This window comes from Cyphomyrmex costatus, unplaced genomic scaffold, assembly GCF_001594065.2.
Source record: "Cyphomyrmex costatus isolate MS0001 unplaced genomic scaffold, Ccosl1.0 scaffold265, whole genome shotgun sequence".
In the NCBI taxonomy this organism is placed as follows: domain Eukaryota; kingdom Metazoa; phylum Arthropoda; class Insecta; order Hymenoptera; family Formicidae; genus Cyphomyrmex; species Cyphomyrmex costatus.
Genome location: NW_017276747.1, coordinates 237,912 through 258,056, shown reverse-complemented (window position 1 = coordinate 258,056; position 20,145 = coordinate 237,912). Strand labels below are relative to the sequence as shown.

At 33.4% G+C, this 20,145-nt stretch overlaps 1 protein-coding gene across 1 annotated transcript; it reads right to left on the bottom strand.

The window, feature by feature from the left end:
• Positions 1–1,416: 1,416 nt before the first annotated feature.
• On the bottom strand, positions 1,417–2,712 carry LOC108774588 (uncharacterized). Its single transcript, XM_018540726.1, has one exon. It carries the CDS (start codon positions 2,710–2,712, stop codon positions 1,417–1,419), a length of 1,296 nt encoding a protein of 431 aa, XP_018396228.1.
• Between the last annotated feature and the right edge of the window lie 17,433 nt (positions 2,713–20,145).

The following is a 20,145-nucleotide window of genomic DNA, read 5'->3' as shown; positions in this document are numbered from 1 at the left end:
GTCATCTCACTGATCGCACTCTATTTTCCTATTGGTGGATGCAATCAATCCAACGCATGCGCACAACACTCAAAGTACTCTTAGAAAGAGAGGGAAATATATATTCCCGCACCGTGGTTCTGGGACCGCTTCCTCTCACTCCCTCTTATAGGCACTAGCCATATAGTAGTATTACATATATGACTTTCCTTTCTGCGATTGTGATTGGTCTCACTGTTCCGTTCCGGTGTAATTTCCGTATTATGGGACAGCACCCTAAGAGTCTGCATAGTTTGTGACTAGGATTAGCAAGTAGAGTGAATATATTATGTGAATGGGAAGGGAAAGCTTTATTTAGGTAAAGGACTAGCGGCCGAGCTCTGCGTCTTGTAGAGGACAGAAAAAAATTGAATGATTAAGATCCTGTCTAGGGTCATCACATTCACAAGCCGGAGACGGCACCATATTTTTCCTGAACAAGCTATAATTGAGATTGTAATGGTTTGACCTTAGTCTATTAACCAATACTATTTCGCTCCTGTTGAGTTTCTTTTTAAAGTACCAGGGTACAGCGGTCGTAGATGAAAAGTACAACGAGTGGTAATGAGCTCCGGTGTGATTAGCCTTGTCATTTAAATAATCTGTGAAACGAGCCTTCGCTACTGCCTGAATTTGGAGGTCTGAATAGGGGGTACGGAAAAAACCCCTGGCTCCATCAACACATGCCTCTTTGGCTGCCCTAACCATATATGTAATACTACTATATGGCTAGATGAGAGAGAAGTCCATGTCCCAGAACCACGGTGCGGGAATATACTTCTCTCTCTTTCTCAGCGTACTTTGAACGTTGTGCGCATGCGTCGGATCATCCCCTCCATCAATAATAAATAGAAGGATAAATATACATATATGTGTAAGGAAGAAGGAAAAAGTGATTGATTCCGCTTCAGGGTATAACCTTGTTACAGTTAACAGAGTCAGTTTAGTCGGAATAAATAAATTAATCCTAATTTTATGAAATAAACTTTTTCAAAATTGCCGTTATGTATATAAGAATACAGTGCAATCCCTTACAGAAATTTCATGATAATCAGTGCAAACTAATACCTATTTCATACCTATGCAAACTAATGTTTTCAGTCGCATTAGGCGCATTAGGCTTTTTGCCACATAAATAACATATCTTGACCATTTTTGCCTGTGTACAACAGCACACATCTAATAAGCATAACGAGCATAACCTGTTCGCGTCATCTCACTGATCGCACTCTATTTTCCTATTGGCGGATGCAATCAATCCAACGCATGCGCACAACGCTCAAAGTACTCTTAGAAAGAGAGGGAAATATATATTCCCGCACCGTGGTTCTGGGACCGCTTCCTCTCACTCCCTCTTATAGGCACTAGCCATATAGTAGTATTACATATATGGCCCTATCAGCCAGCTCGTTGCCTAAGAATTAAGATGCTCTTATGCGAGGGGATCCAGAAGAGAAAGCAGTCGATATTGCTATGCTCCAGTTGGTGCAAAACTTGCTTTATTTTGTGAATAATGTAATTACCATTGATCAATCTGTGGGACGAGATGGCTTGCAGTACACTGCGGGAATCTGAAAAAATGTAAATTTTAGAATAGCCGGCATCTAGTGCCAAAATCAAGGCTTGATATATTGCCCAAGCTTCCGCCGTAAATACTGAAGTGCTGCAAGTTAGCTTGTATTTGAAGCAATGTTCAAGTTCCGGCGAGAAAAAGGCCGCACCCACGCATCCATCCTCCGACAGCTTTGATCCATCTGTATAAACGGTGAGACCGGATGGGTCTAGTTCCTGAAGTCTGCTGCTAAAAGAATGAATAATTTCATTATCGTTGGTTTCCTTAGTGCAGGAGATAAAAGATTCAAAATGTTTACGAAAAATGAAAGCATTCAAACTACTCTCGAATGCGGGAATAAAGTATGAACTTTTCAGGTGTGGAATGTCATGTTTGTTGATAATGTAACATCTCAGCGAAGGAGATTTAGCCAGGACCTGAGCCTTCTGCGCAGGTGTGCTAAGACTATATTCCAAAGATTCAATACTGTTTATAACCGGATGATTTCTTTTAGACATGCATTTGATAACGAATCTCTCGCTGAGAAGATTAAATCTTAATCTCAAGGGATATTCCCTCGCCTCGCACAGCATGACATTAATAGGAGTAGACAAGCGGTATCCCATGGACGTCCTTATGGCTTTGGACTGTAACCTCTCGAGTTGACGGAAAATTCTTGCATTATTTTTCCATGTGAAGATTGAACAGGCGTATTCTACAGCTCCCCTAAAAACGGATCGGTATATGGCAAGTAAGCAGTGGGGATGGGAACCCCACCAAACCGCCGTGAGAGTTGACATAATGTTAACTAGAGCCTTTCCTTTCTTCACAAGATATTCCAAATGTAGGTTACCCTTCAATTTGCGATCCAATATAACTCCTAGGAATTTGACCTTTTCCACTCTGGGAATAGGAAGATTGTCTATAGAAAGAGAGCAATCTGGCGCGGGCACAGCCTTAGAGATCGCAAAAATCATCCAACTTGACTTGGAAGGGGAGAGAGATAAGCCCTTGGTCCCAACATAGTTCGAAACTTTATTTAAAGTTGTCTGGATCCTATCAACTGCCTTCACAGGATTGCAATGAGAGGTAAATATCACGATATCATCTGCGTACTGTAGAAATTGTACGTTTCTGGACATGCAGGATCCAATATTGCAGAGGGCGATATTGAAAAGCAAGGGGCTCAGTACTGAGTCCTGCGGGGTACCTTTATACGACAGCCGTTTTTCTCCCAGATCTCCTTGTTCCAAGAACTACACCGATCTCTCAACGATGAGATTTTCTATAAATCTGATGGTGGCCGGCACGCCAGCGTTTTTCAATTCATCAAGCACAGCAGAGAGCAAAATATTGTCGAATGCGCCAGTAATATCCAGAAAGACTGCAACAAAAAATTCGCGATTTGACATAGCCAGAAGAATCTGGTTTGTAAACGTAACCAGGCTATCACTGCATGATCTGCTGGGATGATTTGCTCGTTGGGGAAAAGTGATTGTGATTCAATAAGCCACACCAATCTCCAGTATATAATTCTTTCTAGTAACTTAAGTATACACGATAAAAGAGAGATAGGTCTTATTCTAGAGTTTCCGGCTTTGGGAATGAAGATTACTAAAGAAGTTCTCCATTCGGTGGGGATGACTCCCTCTTGAAGGAATCTGTTGAAAAGGTCGACTAATAGCTCTCTATATTCAGATGGAAGATAGTCAAACATGTTGTTACTGATTCTGTCCAGACCTGGGGCGGAGTTGTTATTGGCTAGGGAGATTGCCATGTCAAGATGTTCCGTGGTGATCGGGGTGTCGAGCTCCTTGAATATCTTTTCCGTCTGTTCATCCTCCTTTCTCATATCATCGAGGCTCATTGTGATGTTGTGTAAACATGAAGGTGGACATAGTTTTTGAATTGCCTCACTGGTCAACTGCCTCTGATTGAAGTAATCCATATTTTCGCTGATTGCGATGCAGTGATGAGGGCGCATAGCGCCCGATAAAATAGCAAACATAATTCGCAGGTACAAAGCGGCAGTAACGGCCGCGTAACACCGAGCACCGCCGATCGAGACCGAAGTAGAGCGATCGCCGCGGATTCCCACTTCTTGGGACTCAGACCCGAACACCGCAAAGTACGGGAAAACGCGAGCGAAAGCGGAAAACCACGAACGCGGCATTTTCGTTCGTATAAAAATGCCGCGTTACGAGAAAAGTGTGATTCCTGTCCCGACCTGCTCCAGACAACGAATCCCGAGATCCTAGCAAGCCTACACGACACCGAGAAAACGGGCCAGAGCGTTCTCTAGCTCCGTCGAGAGTTCTCGACAGGTCTCTAGTCAGGCATCCTAGTGCACCGAACGGCAAGAACCGAGGGGCAGAGTGTGCTCTGCCTCTGCCGAGCGTTCTCGGCAGCCGTCTCGGTGCAACGTGCAACCACCACTGCATCACGCACTGCGATCGACCAGCAGTCGCCCGGGGTGGAGAGTTCTCCACCTCTGCCGAGCGTTCTCGGCCGCTGGTCATCGCCCGTCTTAGCGCATCTACGCGAATCCGCGATAACGCCCGAACAACCACGCGTCGCGAATTACAGACTGCCGTATTGACAGTTCTAAATATAAACCAGGCACAGCTGAGCAGCCTCGCTAGCCGAGACCGCGAAGAGGAAAAAAAGGAGCATAGTGAGCCGTCCGTTTTTTGCGTCGACCCGTCATAATACCGTCTCGAGCAACACCGCTCACTCGCTCTCACTTGCTCCCTCGTATTCCTACCTGCGGCTCACGCTCTTACACTCACTACTCGCAGTATCCACCGCTCCGATTGCGATTCACACACACTCACACACACGCACACACCCGCTCTGCAGTGTCAAATAAACACCGCACCGACTGCGCTTCGTACACACACAACACACGCACGCACACACACACGCACACACACGCACGCCGCTATACCTGCCGATTGTCTAGGCGCTAAGCCATTTCTTATATTTCGTTCCGGCAGAATATAAGCCATTTCGGCGAATTTCAATAAAGTGAATTGTTTGGTTATTATACGCACCTGTCTGAGACTTTACTTGCCTGACACTCTCCCACCGATCGAACCTCTTTCGAATCCTCGGACAAGTATTCCGACGATCTAACGCCGCGCAAATCGAAAGCTAGGTAATTACATATTAACGGACACCATGCCGAAGACCTTGATATATGTTTACAATTTCATGATTCACGCATACCTCAGGCATTTTTACTCAGTGTATATCAGTCAATAGATGAGCTAAATTGGATCAGAACACGTTTGTGGACATGCATTATCTGCCATATATGTATTATAACAATGTACTATTTTACATTTCTTTCTGTTTAGAATCGTTAAACTTTCCACGCGAAGTAACTCTCACTCCCCCAACCCCCTGCAAAGGGGCACACGACTTCTATGATTATACTGTTGCTATGATTGTACCGTTGGGGAAGACCTCTGCCGACGGGGCGGATGCGGAAGGGGGGACCCGCAGGCCACCCCCTTGCACCCGCCCGTTTGTGTGTGTTCTATTTGATATATAACAATTATGAGTCTATTACTTCATGTTTTACACACATACATACACATACACGGGCGGGTGCAAGGGGGTGTGAAGTCGTGTGCTCCTGTGTAAGGGGGGAGAGGGGGGTGAAAGTTACTTCGCGTGGAAAGTTTAACGTTTCTGAATACGGAAAGGTGTAGAATAGTACTTAACATCACACATGTATTGCAGAAATAATTCAGAAGTATTCATAATTACATATTTTATTAATATTGAATAAATTATTCATTGATCGCGATATGGTGAGTAAAAACGAGCCATTACATCAAAAAATACATCAATACTTCGCTTGAAAGTCACGCTGTATAATAGAAATAAAACGTAATTTTTCAAACTTTTTTTGATCATAACTTTTTAACGGACAGCGACCGCCACCTAAAACCTGCGGGAGGTTACTCAGGGTTATGACCTCGACAACATATGTCAAGGTCAAGGTCATCGGGGGTGGCTTCCCTTTTCTGTACTATTACCACATTTTAGATTTATACATATAAACATTTAAAATAAATAAATAACTGATATATTATCAATTAAAGGTGCCAGTACAAAGTGAACATACATAAAGTGTATGTAACTTTCGGCCGATTTTCGAATCCCCTCCGCCTTCCACTGTCCCCCTCACTTCATCGCTCCGCGCGCAGATCAAATGTCGCTCGAGCGACGCCGGAGACACTACCGCGTCACTTGATATACATGCGCTTCTTTTCCATAATTCTTTTCCAACCAAATATAGAAGAGGGTGTCCGGAATATAAATATCAAAACTTTGAGAGCGTGTAGAGAATCGTTAAAGACTCTTAGAGATTTTGTTTTTGCTTCGTTTTAGAGAAAATTGCAAAAAAAATTAAAAGTAGTTTTCATTTTTGTACTTTTATATTACTTACTTATGTTATTAATTCACATTTGCTTAAAATAGATATTATTTAAAATATTTGCTTTTTGCAATAATACAAGCATATCATCAGATCGGACAGTTCGTGTTGCAACCAAACAATGATCTGGTGGTATTTATATCACATTTAGTGCTGCTTCGATTCGATTTTTCAATTGTCTTCTTGAGTTGATTGACAACGAATAAACTTACTGCTTTAAAACCTTCCACAAAGAAGTTCAGTGATGTCAGAACGAAATGATAAAGACACTACTTCTTCACCTCCAAGAACGAAGCAATTACATTTTATCTTTTTCGCGATATTCTCCAAAATTATAAGCAAAAACGAGTCTATTTCTAAGAGATATTTTTTCTTAGTTTCTCGATTCTCTACATACTTCTGAAGCTTTGACATTTAAATTTCGGAAACCCTGTATATAGGGGAAGCCCGGGCAGTGTGGATATGTTAAGGTTTGGGAAGAAAAATGACATAGTTAAAATTAAGATCAGAAACTTTTTTTTATTCTTAAAATTTCATTATAGAATAAACTTTAAAATAAAATTAAATAAAATAAAAAAACTTGAACATTTATATGTATTTTAAATAAAAATGTAAGAAAAGAAAAATCATCCGCTTTACCCAACCCCCCTGGGTAAATCGAATATTACTCGAATAATGAGAATATAATGAGGAATATAATAAAAAAATATCAAAATTAATATTGGCAATCGTCACAAAAATAGCTGCCAAATCCTCTATATGTTGTGCAGCCTTCATGAGTGCATTGATTGCACTGTATCCAGTCTTCGGATGGTTGGATCGATGTATTCTTGAGAACACACCAAACAGAAGTAACGTACGTTCTCTTAATCATTAACAGACTTTTCTTTTTTAACTCGCTTTCTGTTTACATCACTACAGCTAGGTCCAGCAGTGATGATGTGCTATTCGTTTTGTCCCCACTCACTTTGCCTAAAGAACCTACTTGGCGCAAATTAGGAAAAATTAGAATAAGTTTCAGCAACAAGTGAAAAATTTTAACCTCTAATGCACGTTTAAATACAGAGAATTCCTATAAAAATTTATTTACACTGGTTAAGAAACAATTATTGCTAATAATTACACTCTATGTATCTAAGCAAAAATCGTAAGAAAACAGACAATTTCGTATATTTGTATATAAAACGTAATCAATCGCAATCATATTGCGTTTTGTATTTTCATAGCGTCGCCGGCCGGTTATTCCTGCAACAGTTAGAGATTCATAGCACCATCTCTGATAGATAAGCAAAAATAAAAAGTATTCGGTTTGCCTAGGGCATCCATTTTGCCCGGGCTTCCCCTATGAAAGTCAGTATCAGTTTGTTCGTTATATACCGATATCTAAATTACAATTAATACAATGAGTCGAAACATAGAAGAGAAATCAACTTAATTTTTAATGAATGCATTTTTAACGAACGCATAATTCTTGATAAATGGATATTTAATATTCTTAATTGATGGATAATTCTTAATAAGTTATATTATCCTTTATGTACTACATAAAATATTAACGTCCACTATATAAAACACTTTATCGAAGTTATCAGCTTCAATTTGAGTCGACACATCGTGTCATAAATAAAAAGCATTAAATAAATATCTTGGCACCTAATATAAAAACGCAATATTACAAGGACACTTAAGTTTATAATCATTTTACTCTTTGATAATACATACAAATAGAAATTCCAAGAGAATAAAACAATCTAATTTAGATTATCTCCCTGTTTATTTTGTTGCTCAATACCTGTTCGTATATATATGCACTTTATTCTTGAATATAAAGACTTCACAGTGTAATTTTCGTAAAGTTTTTAAAGGTTCTGAACAAACAACTTCCGAAATTTTTATAAGAAATTTAAAACACGTTGGTGTCTCGTGCGGCAAGTGTTAATTTAAATTACTATCCGTCGACTCTAAAAACAATGTCGAAAACGCTGCAGTCAGTACTAACACCGTTATTTATCATTAGTTCGTTCTGCTGTTTGGTCTGGTTTGAATATCCTCTTGGTCAACCAAGGCCGTATTTCTCTTGCCTGTATGGCTTGACCGTATGGAGCATTATTGTATATAATATTTATCCAATGTTCATTGTTCAACTGGAGCAAAAGAGAATATTTCTTTCAAATGATATCCATTATTTGATCGCCATTTCTTCGATCTTTATCAGTTTATATCGTTATAAAGTAAAATTTCGAATATATTTTTTCCAAATATTACATGACTTTTCAATATTTTTTAACTTTGTTTAAGCGTATAATTAATTGAAAATATTAAAGGATTCTTGAATAGACAATTTCAAATTTTTTATTAGAAACAAATATATAAACAGATTTGAATAAATCAATTTTAATGTTTATTTAATTATTTATTGTTGTTACGCACAGAGTTAAAATATATGAATATTATATGTAAACTGTTAGAATAATGGTGCAGAAACAGTGTCGATTTTTATTATTTTAAACTTTGGAGGCTTTATTCTACAATATTTTCAAACGCAGATTTTGCTTTGCTAAATGTGTTAGTATAATTTAACAACAGAAATAAGTTAAAGAACTAATAAAACGTTTGACTAGGAAACTACATTCGAACGAGCAGAGTATAATGATAACTGATAAGTTTCAAAAATTTCGTAACAGAGATAACAGCATTGAAAATGAAAAGCGTCAGGGATGGTCTGTAGTTGACAATAACTATTATTTTGAAGATATTTATTGAAGCGGATCTATTAACAAATCACTCAAGAGATTGCACATGAACTAAACAATTAACAGTTCTTTATCAATTAATAGTTGTTTATCACTTTAATTGAATCAGTAAAGTAAAGAACAAACATTATTTTTGCACCTAATATTAAGAGTAATACTATTTGTGATCTTGTCTTCATATGTTAATGCACAAAGTTCAAATAAAGAACACTGTTTTCAAACGATTTCATTGCTAAAATTAGCAATTTACGCGATTTCTATTTATAAGTTCTATATTTTTCAATAATCCATTCAATCGCGAGACTTTCATGAATTCTCCGATCCATTAGATGTTTCTCAATTTGACTGTATCCTTTCAAAACCAGCATGTAAGCTCATTGGTTAATATGTAATTACTCATATATGTAATTACGATCGGTAATTTTGCGGGAAACTTTGTCGAGTTTAAATTTAGAGCTATAGAAAAGTTCTCGATCGTTTAAAGAACGTAGATGATTACTCTTCGATCGAATTCGAGGAATGAACGCAGGTTCTACCTCTTTTAGAGACACTAATGTCATGTTGGTCAAACGAGAAGCATATCTCGACAAAATATTTTTCATCGTAAAGTTCGAGCAAGATTTGTGATGACAGTGACCCTCTAATATTCGATCTGTCGAGATTCCGCCGGAAACCCGTGCTTTCGAGTAAATTTGTAAATATTCTGAGAATTTAAAAGCTTCACGCTTCGCACATTTCGGAGATTTCGCGTTTCGCCGCAGATTTCGCAGCAACGTTAGTAAATATATAACTCTATCTCGCGTCCGCAAGAACTGAGATCACTAGCTTCTCTATAAGAGAATTGTGACAAGATAATCAAATAAAGTACATTATTTGACGCAATTAAACGCGTTTGACTGTCTTTCGATCTATCACTAACACTTGAAGAGGGTCCACTCCGTTTACATATCTTTAAATTATTTCGGTCTTTTTGCACATTTACTGATCGAAATGAGCACAAAATTCAAAGTTAAAACGTGAACAATTGAAGACAAAATATGATTTGTGAAATTAGGATTTATATTTATATAACGTTCTTAAATTAAACCAATAAGAAATTGCATTTAACGGTCGAGCTGGATCTTAGGTGCTAATTATAATTGTCGCACGGACTGTAAAAGATCCGAGTTCGAATCCCCCTAATATTTTACGCAATATAAATTGATTATTTACAGATTTTCATTCATACATTTTAATATGTCGTTCAACATTATTAAGATCCAATATATTGCGAGCATTTAAATTGTTAAATTACTAGATAATTTAACTCGTGATATTATTGCTGTAGTTTCGTAGAGTGGCGTTTCAAGACCGAAAAATTATTCATTGCGTGGTTTAAAAGACTACATACCTATATAATATGTATATGCACATGGAATTACAATTAATACTTAAGGTCCAGCTCGGACGTTAAAGCAATTTCTTATTAGTTGTGTTTCTCATATGTACAATCCTATGTTGTAATATTTAAATATTGTTCCTCTAAATAAGTTTTTAAAATAATTTATTTATTTCCTACGTTTAAAATACTAATAGCATTTTAATAACTCATTATTTAAAACATTTTTTGTGCATATTAACATAATAATTTTTATTCAAATATGAAAATATAATACTTTCTATATTATGTCGCATAATCAATCCGTATATAATTTTTTAAAGGAATTGAAAATATGTTTACGTGAACTCTCTGTAGTAAACGACACATTAGAAACACTCGGATCTCCGAATGAAAATCACCGGATGCGTAACTGGATATTTCGAATAATAAACGGATGCATCGTATTTGTTTTTTATAGTTTGATAGTATCCGTCTTTCATTATAACAATTATCATCAACTTCCCATAGACAGTAAAATAATTTCGAATGTTAAATTCATTTTTTACATACTGGCATTACATTCTTATCCATTATGTGTAAATATCTTAAGTGCGTTAATTTGCGGAACTGTTCTTGGGTTAGTATAAATGCAAATATTCACTTACAACTAGTAAGCTATTTTTTATTGAAATTGTGAGACGAAATGTTCACAGAGTGAACATTAAATATCTCTTTAAAGTTCATAAAAATTTTAAGACGCTTTATGTAATTTAAAATAATTTTTTAGCAAGATAAACATTGCAATTGTAAAAATAATACTATACATTATGAGATAAATTAAATGGAAAAATAATAATAATTTTTTCTGTTATATATGATAAATATGTAATATGTGAAAAATCATAAAGCACACACACACAAATAACAAAACTCTAATTTTATTTTACATTTATTATTTAGTAACGTAACATATAATGTACATATACGTATATTGTATAATGCACGTAATTTAATTTCACTGAAGGGCGTAACTAATAATAAATCCCTATTATTTAATTCAGATACACAAGCTCCAGATTTCATCAAGTCAATGATCGTTTACGTGTACTTTATTCCGATCTTTTCGAAAATCATGCAGATTATAGGTATAGAAAACAAAACAAATCCATTTTAGTTCGAGAATGTATATCAGGAGCTAAAGATCGCAAGCAATCTACATGGATTTTGATGTAATTTTTTAAAAGAATTACTGTGTATATAAATGCGCATATGTATACAGGGATCCTCATTTCAAATTTCCTAATATTTGCAAATGTATAAAAGATAAAAAGATGATTTTGAACGTGCAACTGTTTGATGGGGGATACGTATTTTGGTCACATTTTGTACATAGAGGCGCCAAATAGACGGTTACTTTCACTTGTTTTAATGAAATTATATGATAACCCAAACAACACGAAGTCGACTGTTAGTCGACTGTTAGTCGGCAGACAAAGTCTAAAGTCGACTTTAAAGTCAGACTGAATGCCAACTTATAGCCGACTAATAGTCAACAAATGTCTCGACTATAGTCGGCTGTAAGTCAGCCATATCAGTCGACTTTAAGTCAACTTTATACTAACTATAAGTCGACAATTTTAACTAGGTTAGGGCGGCCAGGTCGACTTTTAGTCGACAATAAGTCGATTATTAGTCAAAGTTATAAGTCAATTTATTGTCGACTTTTAGATTGATATTTACAATTAATTATTATTTGAATAATCATATTATAGTTTTATAAATCTGACCACACAGTGAATACTGTACAACACAGTACAATTCAAAATTTTGAATAAGAAACGCAGTTTTTCAATCCAGTTGTATCGTCACCAATTATCGTACACGATAAACACGTGCAGCTGGCCGCACGCTATGTACGTTCTCACATCTCATATAACAGATAACACATGTACATAACCTGATATGAACATGAATGTACAATAACCGAACAGACCCAGAAGTAATTACACTAGCGCTGACTAGCGTCGCTTAAGTTTCATTTAGTGCCAAATATAAATATCAAACAATATATCATATTAAAATTATCATTTTATTAACACTGTATATATTATAATTAAAGTGAGCACAAAAAATTGACAATATGAGTCGACTAAAAGTCAGACATAAAGAATCGACTTTAATGCCCGGAAAATGGGTGACTTTAAGTCGACTTATAGTCGATAATTATAGTCGGCAAAAACCGTTCCATAAACAGTTGGCAAAACGTCGACTATACAAGTTGACTTAAAGTCGACTAAATAAAGTCGACAATTAGTCGACAAACAGTCATTTGTGCTGTTTGGGAATTTACACAATGTTTTCCCCAACTATTCTATATGGTATATAGAATTATTAAGGTGTAATGTTAAAAAGTAAGATAAAGTTAGAAAAACAATAACGAATTATTTCATAGTAGTAATAAATTAGAGTTTCTTTATGCTTTCTTATGGCACAAATTGACGTAAAATGTTAAATAACTTGTAAACTATTAATTTTTTGATGTCTCAGTCTTAATTTTTATGTGTAGAATAACTATAGGAATTATATTTTGTAAAAATAAATATAATTACATTTAAAAAAATGTTTGTAACTTTCATATTTGCATTGCGCTACCTACAAGAAAGAAACGACGCAACAAAAATACATCTCCATCAAAATCATTCCACTTTTAATTGAACTATTTCTTTGTATTGATCAAAATAAGAGACATATTCAAGATTGATGATTTAAATGAACTACCGGGTGTATATTAAAATAATTAATTTAAATTATGTGAAATAATTGCGTATTTCACAAACTAATCGCAAGATACAATTATAGTTTAAATCGAATTGTACGCTACAATATATCTTATTTTATACCTCTCATACTTTTCTTGTTTCATTATTTATAAAAATTACGATTTTCTTACAGGAACGTCCACCAACAACTATGCCTCATAGCACGTAAACTCAACAAAGTATTTAACATACAAATGACACTACAAATGTTATGGTACTTTGTAGATGCTCTAATAAGTAGCATCTATATAACTTTCATACTTGTACAAGAAAAGAAACTATTTTGGACATCTCAAAATGGAGTATCTTTTTTTAATAACAGTTCTTATTTTATTCTGCATAGCATATTATTTCTCACATTAAATTACATATGTCAAACTATTTACTACAAGGTATAATAGAATTAAGACGTTACAAATTATTTATAACTAGAATAATAAATATAAACAATTTTTCAAAAATGAAGTTACATATGTGGAAGGTTTTCTCCAAGTAACGTTATCTTAATACTGATTATTAAATTTCCAATTTTACTACAGACTTTTATAATGTATAAAACGATTTCAGATAAACGAGACAACAGCAATTCTTCACAAAATGTTCAATGACAATCTCGATGAAGAAGAACGTGAACAGGTAAATTGTTTGCAACTAAATTTTAATAAAACTTTAACTATTGTATGTACGTTATTAGCGCACATAGAATAAAGGCAGCTTCTTAAATTATGTCGAATAAATATGCATGAAATTGGAACATTATAAAATAGCAATTGGATTATACACTTATTTGTTCGGATAATTGCACATTATGTACTAATCTACGATAAGTATACATATATATAAAAGCTAGAAACGTTGTATAAATAATTTTTCATTTTTATGGCAAAAACAAGTGTTTTAAAAAAATTTATTTATTATACTGTCAAAGTCCTACAAAAAAAAATTAAGCATTATTTAAAACATCTAGTAAATATGAGTAATATAAGAAATAGGTAGTCAAAATTTTATTCATAATTTTTTAATTCGATATTTTTTATTTGTTTTTTATTTTTGTATCCAACAGTAAAAAATATCGAATATTCGGTATTATCAAATAACGACAAACATCCCTTCTGTATATTCCGAAACTTAGCTCCGAAAAGTAACTTGATTTTTCACATTGAAGTTAAAGTAATAATAAAATGCTAATTAATGTATAGGATTGGGAATTGTTTATTTGATACATAACCAATTGACATTTTATAATAATGTCTTAATTTTTTACATAACTATTTAATAGAATTCATAAGAATGTCTAAACTGTCATAAATGACAGTGCATAATTAAAATTTGTTAAATTAATTATTTCAATTAGATTTTTCAATTTATATTGCAAATAAAACAAAGAGAAGTAAAATTTAGTATGGGAGATTTCCACTTTGGATATAATTCCATTCGTCAGGTATGTCCTACATATTGAATAAAAGTATTATATATTAGCAAGTAATAAAAAGTACACAATAATAGAATAATCACATCTATCTTAATTATGTATATTTCTAAATAATATCATAATTTCTAATTTAACGATATACATAAACTTTATTTTTATTTTACATATTCAAAGTCTTCTTATAACTTTGTTGACTGTTTTCACTTTAATACAAATATTTTCATTAACTGTAATGAAAGAATCCTTTTTTCAGTTATACTGTGCAGTTTTGTCCTTCCTGATGGTTTTAATACAGGTACATGTTCTATACTAGACATTTTATTCTCTCTAATGCGTGACAAAGGTGGATTGATTATAGTTTGATGTCAACGTATATAGCTAAATGCATCTTGGTTTAACTAACCAGAATTTCTGGTTGTTATATGACAGATTTTACGACTTTAATGATTCGTATTACATTATACATATTATATTATAAGCTTTATATTAGGGGAGAGTGGTCTATATTGGACCTATTTGGCAGTTTTTGTTTTCTATAAGACGTAAATAAAATCCGATCAGAAAACCAATGGTGCCGTTGAAAAGATCACTTAATTTCATTCTAGTCATGTTGACGTACCTCTTACCTAAGTCGAACTATAATGGAAAATGTAAAAATGCATTTTTCGGTCTGATTTGGAACCATGAGTTCCAAATTGGACCTCTCCTATTTTTATGAACTTTTATATAGAATTTTTAAATATTTCAATTAATTTTTGTTAATATTGAATAAAAACAAGCAATTTAAGTCTCAAAGATAAAAATACAGTTTATATTATTAGAATTAAAATTAATAAAAAATTCCATCGATCTGATTCTGATGACACATGACATTTTACTGATTTAGTGTTCCTTAGACCAGATCTGGTCAGTCGATCACCAGTACTAAAACCAAATTATAGCGAACCTTCTTTCTTCGATGAATTAACTGGCTTACTCGTCTTTTTAGTGTTTTTTATATAGGATTTGGACACCCAAAGAGAAGTCCATTTTGGACATGTTTTTTTTTAATTATTGGAACAAATTTTACAATAAACCGCAAAAGTAATCACAAATCTCTTGATATTTTTGAATTCTACACTCTTTAATTATCTTAAATCAATTACCATTCATATTTTTAACATCATTTAAATCATGATTTACAAGGATTTTCTTTTTTAAAAAAATTTGTGCATGATAGCCGGAAATACATATTTGCGTTTATTCTATGAACATTATGACAGAGTACTGCCAAATTGCTGTCACATGTTCGGTACTTCATATCAGAACTTTAAATTATAAATAACACGCAAATCTGCTTAACCATATTTATTTAAATTAAAAAGGTCCGATTTGGAACACAGTCCGATTTAGGACATTCTCCTCTATAATATATTGTACTGTATTGTAAGAATTTTGTTTCATACTTTTCAGATGGATTTATTAGATTATTTTACTCACTAAATAAGCGTAACATCAGTTTTGAATTTTGATTAACGTTAAACTTAGAACACTCTAGCAGATCGATAATTATTCCAGACAATGCACGTTGTATGAATGTGCTATTTTATGTATTGACGTTGTAGTTGGAGTGAAGAAGATTATTGTGATTTATGCCATAGCTGATAAGAAAACGACAACTCTTCTTTATAACGTTAAATGTAATTTTTAGTACATATAGAAATTATTGCAATAAGTTATTCGAATTTCTGTTATTGTTTTCAAAGTACTTGATATAGCATATAAAATTATATAATATTATAAATGATGATGTATTCTATTTCACGACGAAATACTATTAAAGACTATTTGCGCTTATGGAAGTTTGAGTGACTATTTAAAATTTAAGTAATTAAGAATGGTAAACTGATAATATGGTACACTAATTTCATAATTTATAAGTTTTGTAGACATGTGTATACGCTAGCGCTCCAAAATCTTTTGACAACATTTTTCTAAATTGTTTTATTATTTGCAATTTTACATATTATGTATGCTATTAATATATAAAATAAACTATAAACAAAATATTATAAATTAAGTTCAAAATTAACGTTTTAAACATATATGATATCATAAAAAACAAAATGCATTTTGTTGACGTTCATAAATGTTTTAACATAAAATAAAGTCATTAAAGTTATAATATTTTGAACAGAAATAAACTGCAAAATTTATTTTGATATAATTCTAATATCTTGTTCAGTAAACATTTACTTGTATTGCAGCTTTACATCTTCCAGGCATAGACTCAATAAATTTTAATATTTTATTTCGAGGAATTTTTTTGCATTCACTTTACAAAAAAAAAGAAATCATCTAAATTAGAAAAATTTCTTATTCTAACTCGCCTGTTTAGTTCATCCCATAAATGTTCAATCAGATTTTAATCCGGGCTTTTGCCTTCTTAAGAAGATAAACGTTTTAGAGTGGCTTAGGCAAAGCCCGGATTTAAATCTGATTGAAAATTTTGAATAAATTATTGTAATAGAGAGAGAAATTCACAGCGATGTTTTGAATCATTATCTTGTTGGAATATCCAATTTTGAGATATATTCCTTTTTGCATAAGGAAGCATACATTTATCTAAAATATTCTTATAAATAAAACAATCCATAATGTTTTCTATGCGACATAGAAGACCGACACCTCTATTAAAGAAGTATCGCCACACCATAACATGTCCTCCCCTATGTTTTATGGTAGGTACTTGATAACGTACTTTGAATCTCTCGTTCATAGGGTGACGAATATAATTTACGCCATCAGAAGACATTTAATTTAATTTGCTTTCATCGCTCCATAACACTCTCCATAAAACTCCATAACCACTCCTCAGTTGTCCAATTACAATGAATCATTGCAAAAGCATTTCTAGCTTTTCAATTTTTAGCACAAAGATTTTTTGCTTGGACGACGACCTAGCAGTCTTTGATCGACTAATCGACGCTTTACAATGGAAACATGAACGTCCACTGCATAATTTCGCCGTAAATCGTCAGTAATTTGTCGCACAGTGTTTTAAGAGGGTCAATAATTAATTATCTCTTTATTATTTTATCTATTCTTGTTGTTGTTTTTCCTTGTCGAAATTTGTTATTATCAAGACCTCAAATTCTATATCAACGATTCCATATTTACCTAATTGACGAGATATCTCAATATTGCGGGCAATCTCAATTTGATTGCATCCGATTTTTAACACACGAATTACGTATTTTTGTCATATTCTATATAAGGAAATGTTAAACAGTAATAAAATAACAACCAATTATCTTATACTTAATATCTAAGCATAACTAAAGAAAAAAATTTTAACGTGTAAAAATGTTTTTAGACCATCTTTTAAGCACAATTTTGTGTCAAAAAATGTTTTTATGAATATTTATTAATTTTGCTGTACTACAATAAACGCTATTCTCATATAATATTTACTATTTATAACTAATTATAACTACCAATTAAACTGAGCGAGACAATATTACTATAACTTTACTTATGAAATAACTTGTCAAAAGACTTTTGAGGACTAGTGTATGTATGTTTAAAACTTAATCATTCGAGTTTAATTATCAGTAGAGATAATAACTGCAAATTATCTTATATATTGCCGAAAAAATTATAATTATATGTAAGATATTATAATATTATAAAAGTATGCATAATTCTGTATACAATATTTATATAATAAAAAATCACACAATACCATAATTAAATAATATTGTTACTTAATCTCTCTTTATATCTTCCACTGATAAAAAATTACTATAATTGAAAACAGATACCAAAAAATTTATATCATCACATCCTAATATTTGGAAACACGTAGTGTCTCGGCGCTAAGTGCTAAGCCAATTGCAGCGACACTGCCGTGGCTATTTTACGCGAGCCGGCGAGTTGCCACAGATTGAGATTATCAGATCTCAATAACGGCTGAACTGATCAAGTTCCATACGCTCAATTAATAGTCATTACTTAAATTGTAAAAAAAAAATGCTTTTAGTTTTTTTCCTACGTGCCCTACGAGTGGAGATATTGTGATGCAAATTCTGAATCTTTGAATTTTCTTCTTATTTTTAAGAAACGTCGACGTCATTATTACTATTATCATTGTCATCGTCGACCAGGTGGGTTTTTAAAGATGGTAAAATTTAATATCAAATCTGTTACACAAATAATACGTGTTATTAAAATTAAGTAAATAATAACTAAAAGTATAGTGCCACTTGCATTTTTAAAGATAATAACACTTGGGTTTTACTTTTTAATTTAACTTTATATTTATATTAATGAGAATATACAGTAGAGACAAGAGGCGTTGACACTTTTGATCTTTTTCAGATGATTTTGCAGACGTTATAGTTTTTTATGTGGAACTTTTAGCGCCTTTTCTATATAAAATACCACGGCATTCAACATGAATTTGTATTTATAAACCTAGGATTGTGGATACATTGTGTTAAAGAAAGAAATAAGCACACAAAACAATGTTTTGCACAAGCTCCCGACCGGACGTCGTCGCGCGCAACCATAGCGTGATCGGAGCACCGTGCGCGCACTATCGAATTATAATTTATTTAAGTACTACCCTTCCAATCATTTTAAGGACTTTTTATGTTATACTAAAGTATTCAAAGCTCTTTCTTTTTGTTAAAATATAAAAGTGTAGTGCCTCAATCGCATCTCACAAAAAAAAATTCTAAAATAATTTAACAATTTTTTAAACAATTTCTGTTTGAAAAAATTGTTCCTTAATTTTTTTAAACATTATCCCATTGAACCCCATAACATTTTTTTTCGTCAAAATCGGTCAAGCCGTTATCGAGATCAAGAAATATTTTTTTTCCTTCATACCCTCATAATTTCCATAAAGGCGATACTTGAGATATATACTTTTAGGAAAATAGCACATACACATTAGTGGTAACTTATAATTAAAATCTTTACCGGATTCGGTTGGGGCAGAAATCACTTTCTTATCCTACTATGCCCTTTAATATCAAATCTGTTACACAAATAGTACTTTAAAATTAAATAAATAATAAGGATAATTCTATATTTATTGTAATAAGGCTCAACGAATTTAAAACTAATAATATGAGAATAGGGCTACGAGCCTGAGATTCATTAAAATCTTTAATTCTATTAATTCTAATATATTGCGAAGAATATCACGTAATGTTGGCGTTTCGTCCCGGCTTCCAATACTGGACTCATCAGTAAGGTATTGTAATGGAAGCCTACCTTAGACGCCTGTTTTAGTTATTAAATATCTAGTGATATACATATATCACTTTGAATAATATATTGCGAAGAATATTACTACGTCGACCCGCCATCAGAGGTCTATAGATATTCGCTAAGATTCTCGCAAGTGCTTTGATACGCGTATATCAGGAGACGCGGTAGCGTCTCCGGCCATGTTCAAAAACTCTGAGACGCTACAAGTCTCTTATCCCGAACCACCAAAGTCCATTTTTGGGAGGTGCATAATTACTGAAATATAAAAAATTTTGAATCGAACGTTATATGTCTTGAAAGGCGGCATCGCCACGAGTAATTTGAGCCAAAAAAATTTTAAATCGGTCAAGCCGTTCTGGAGATATAAGCGGTCAAAAAGTGGTGATTTTAATTAAAAATTAAGAAACGTCTCCATCTCCTTCTTCTTCTTCTTCTTTTCCTTCTCTGTCCTCATTTTTTAACTTTTCAACATCCTCTCTCACCTTTCATTCACACCTCCACCATC

Excerpts from the sequence above, each read along its gene's own strand:
- LOC108774588 (XM_018540726.1), bottom strand. The coding sequence starts at position 2,712 with ATGTCCAGAAACGTACAATTTCTACAGTACGCAGATGATATCGTGATA.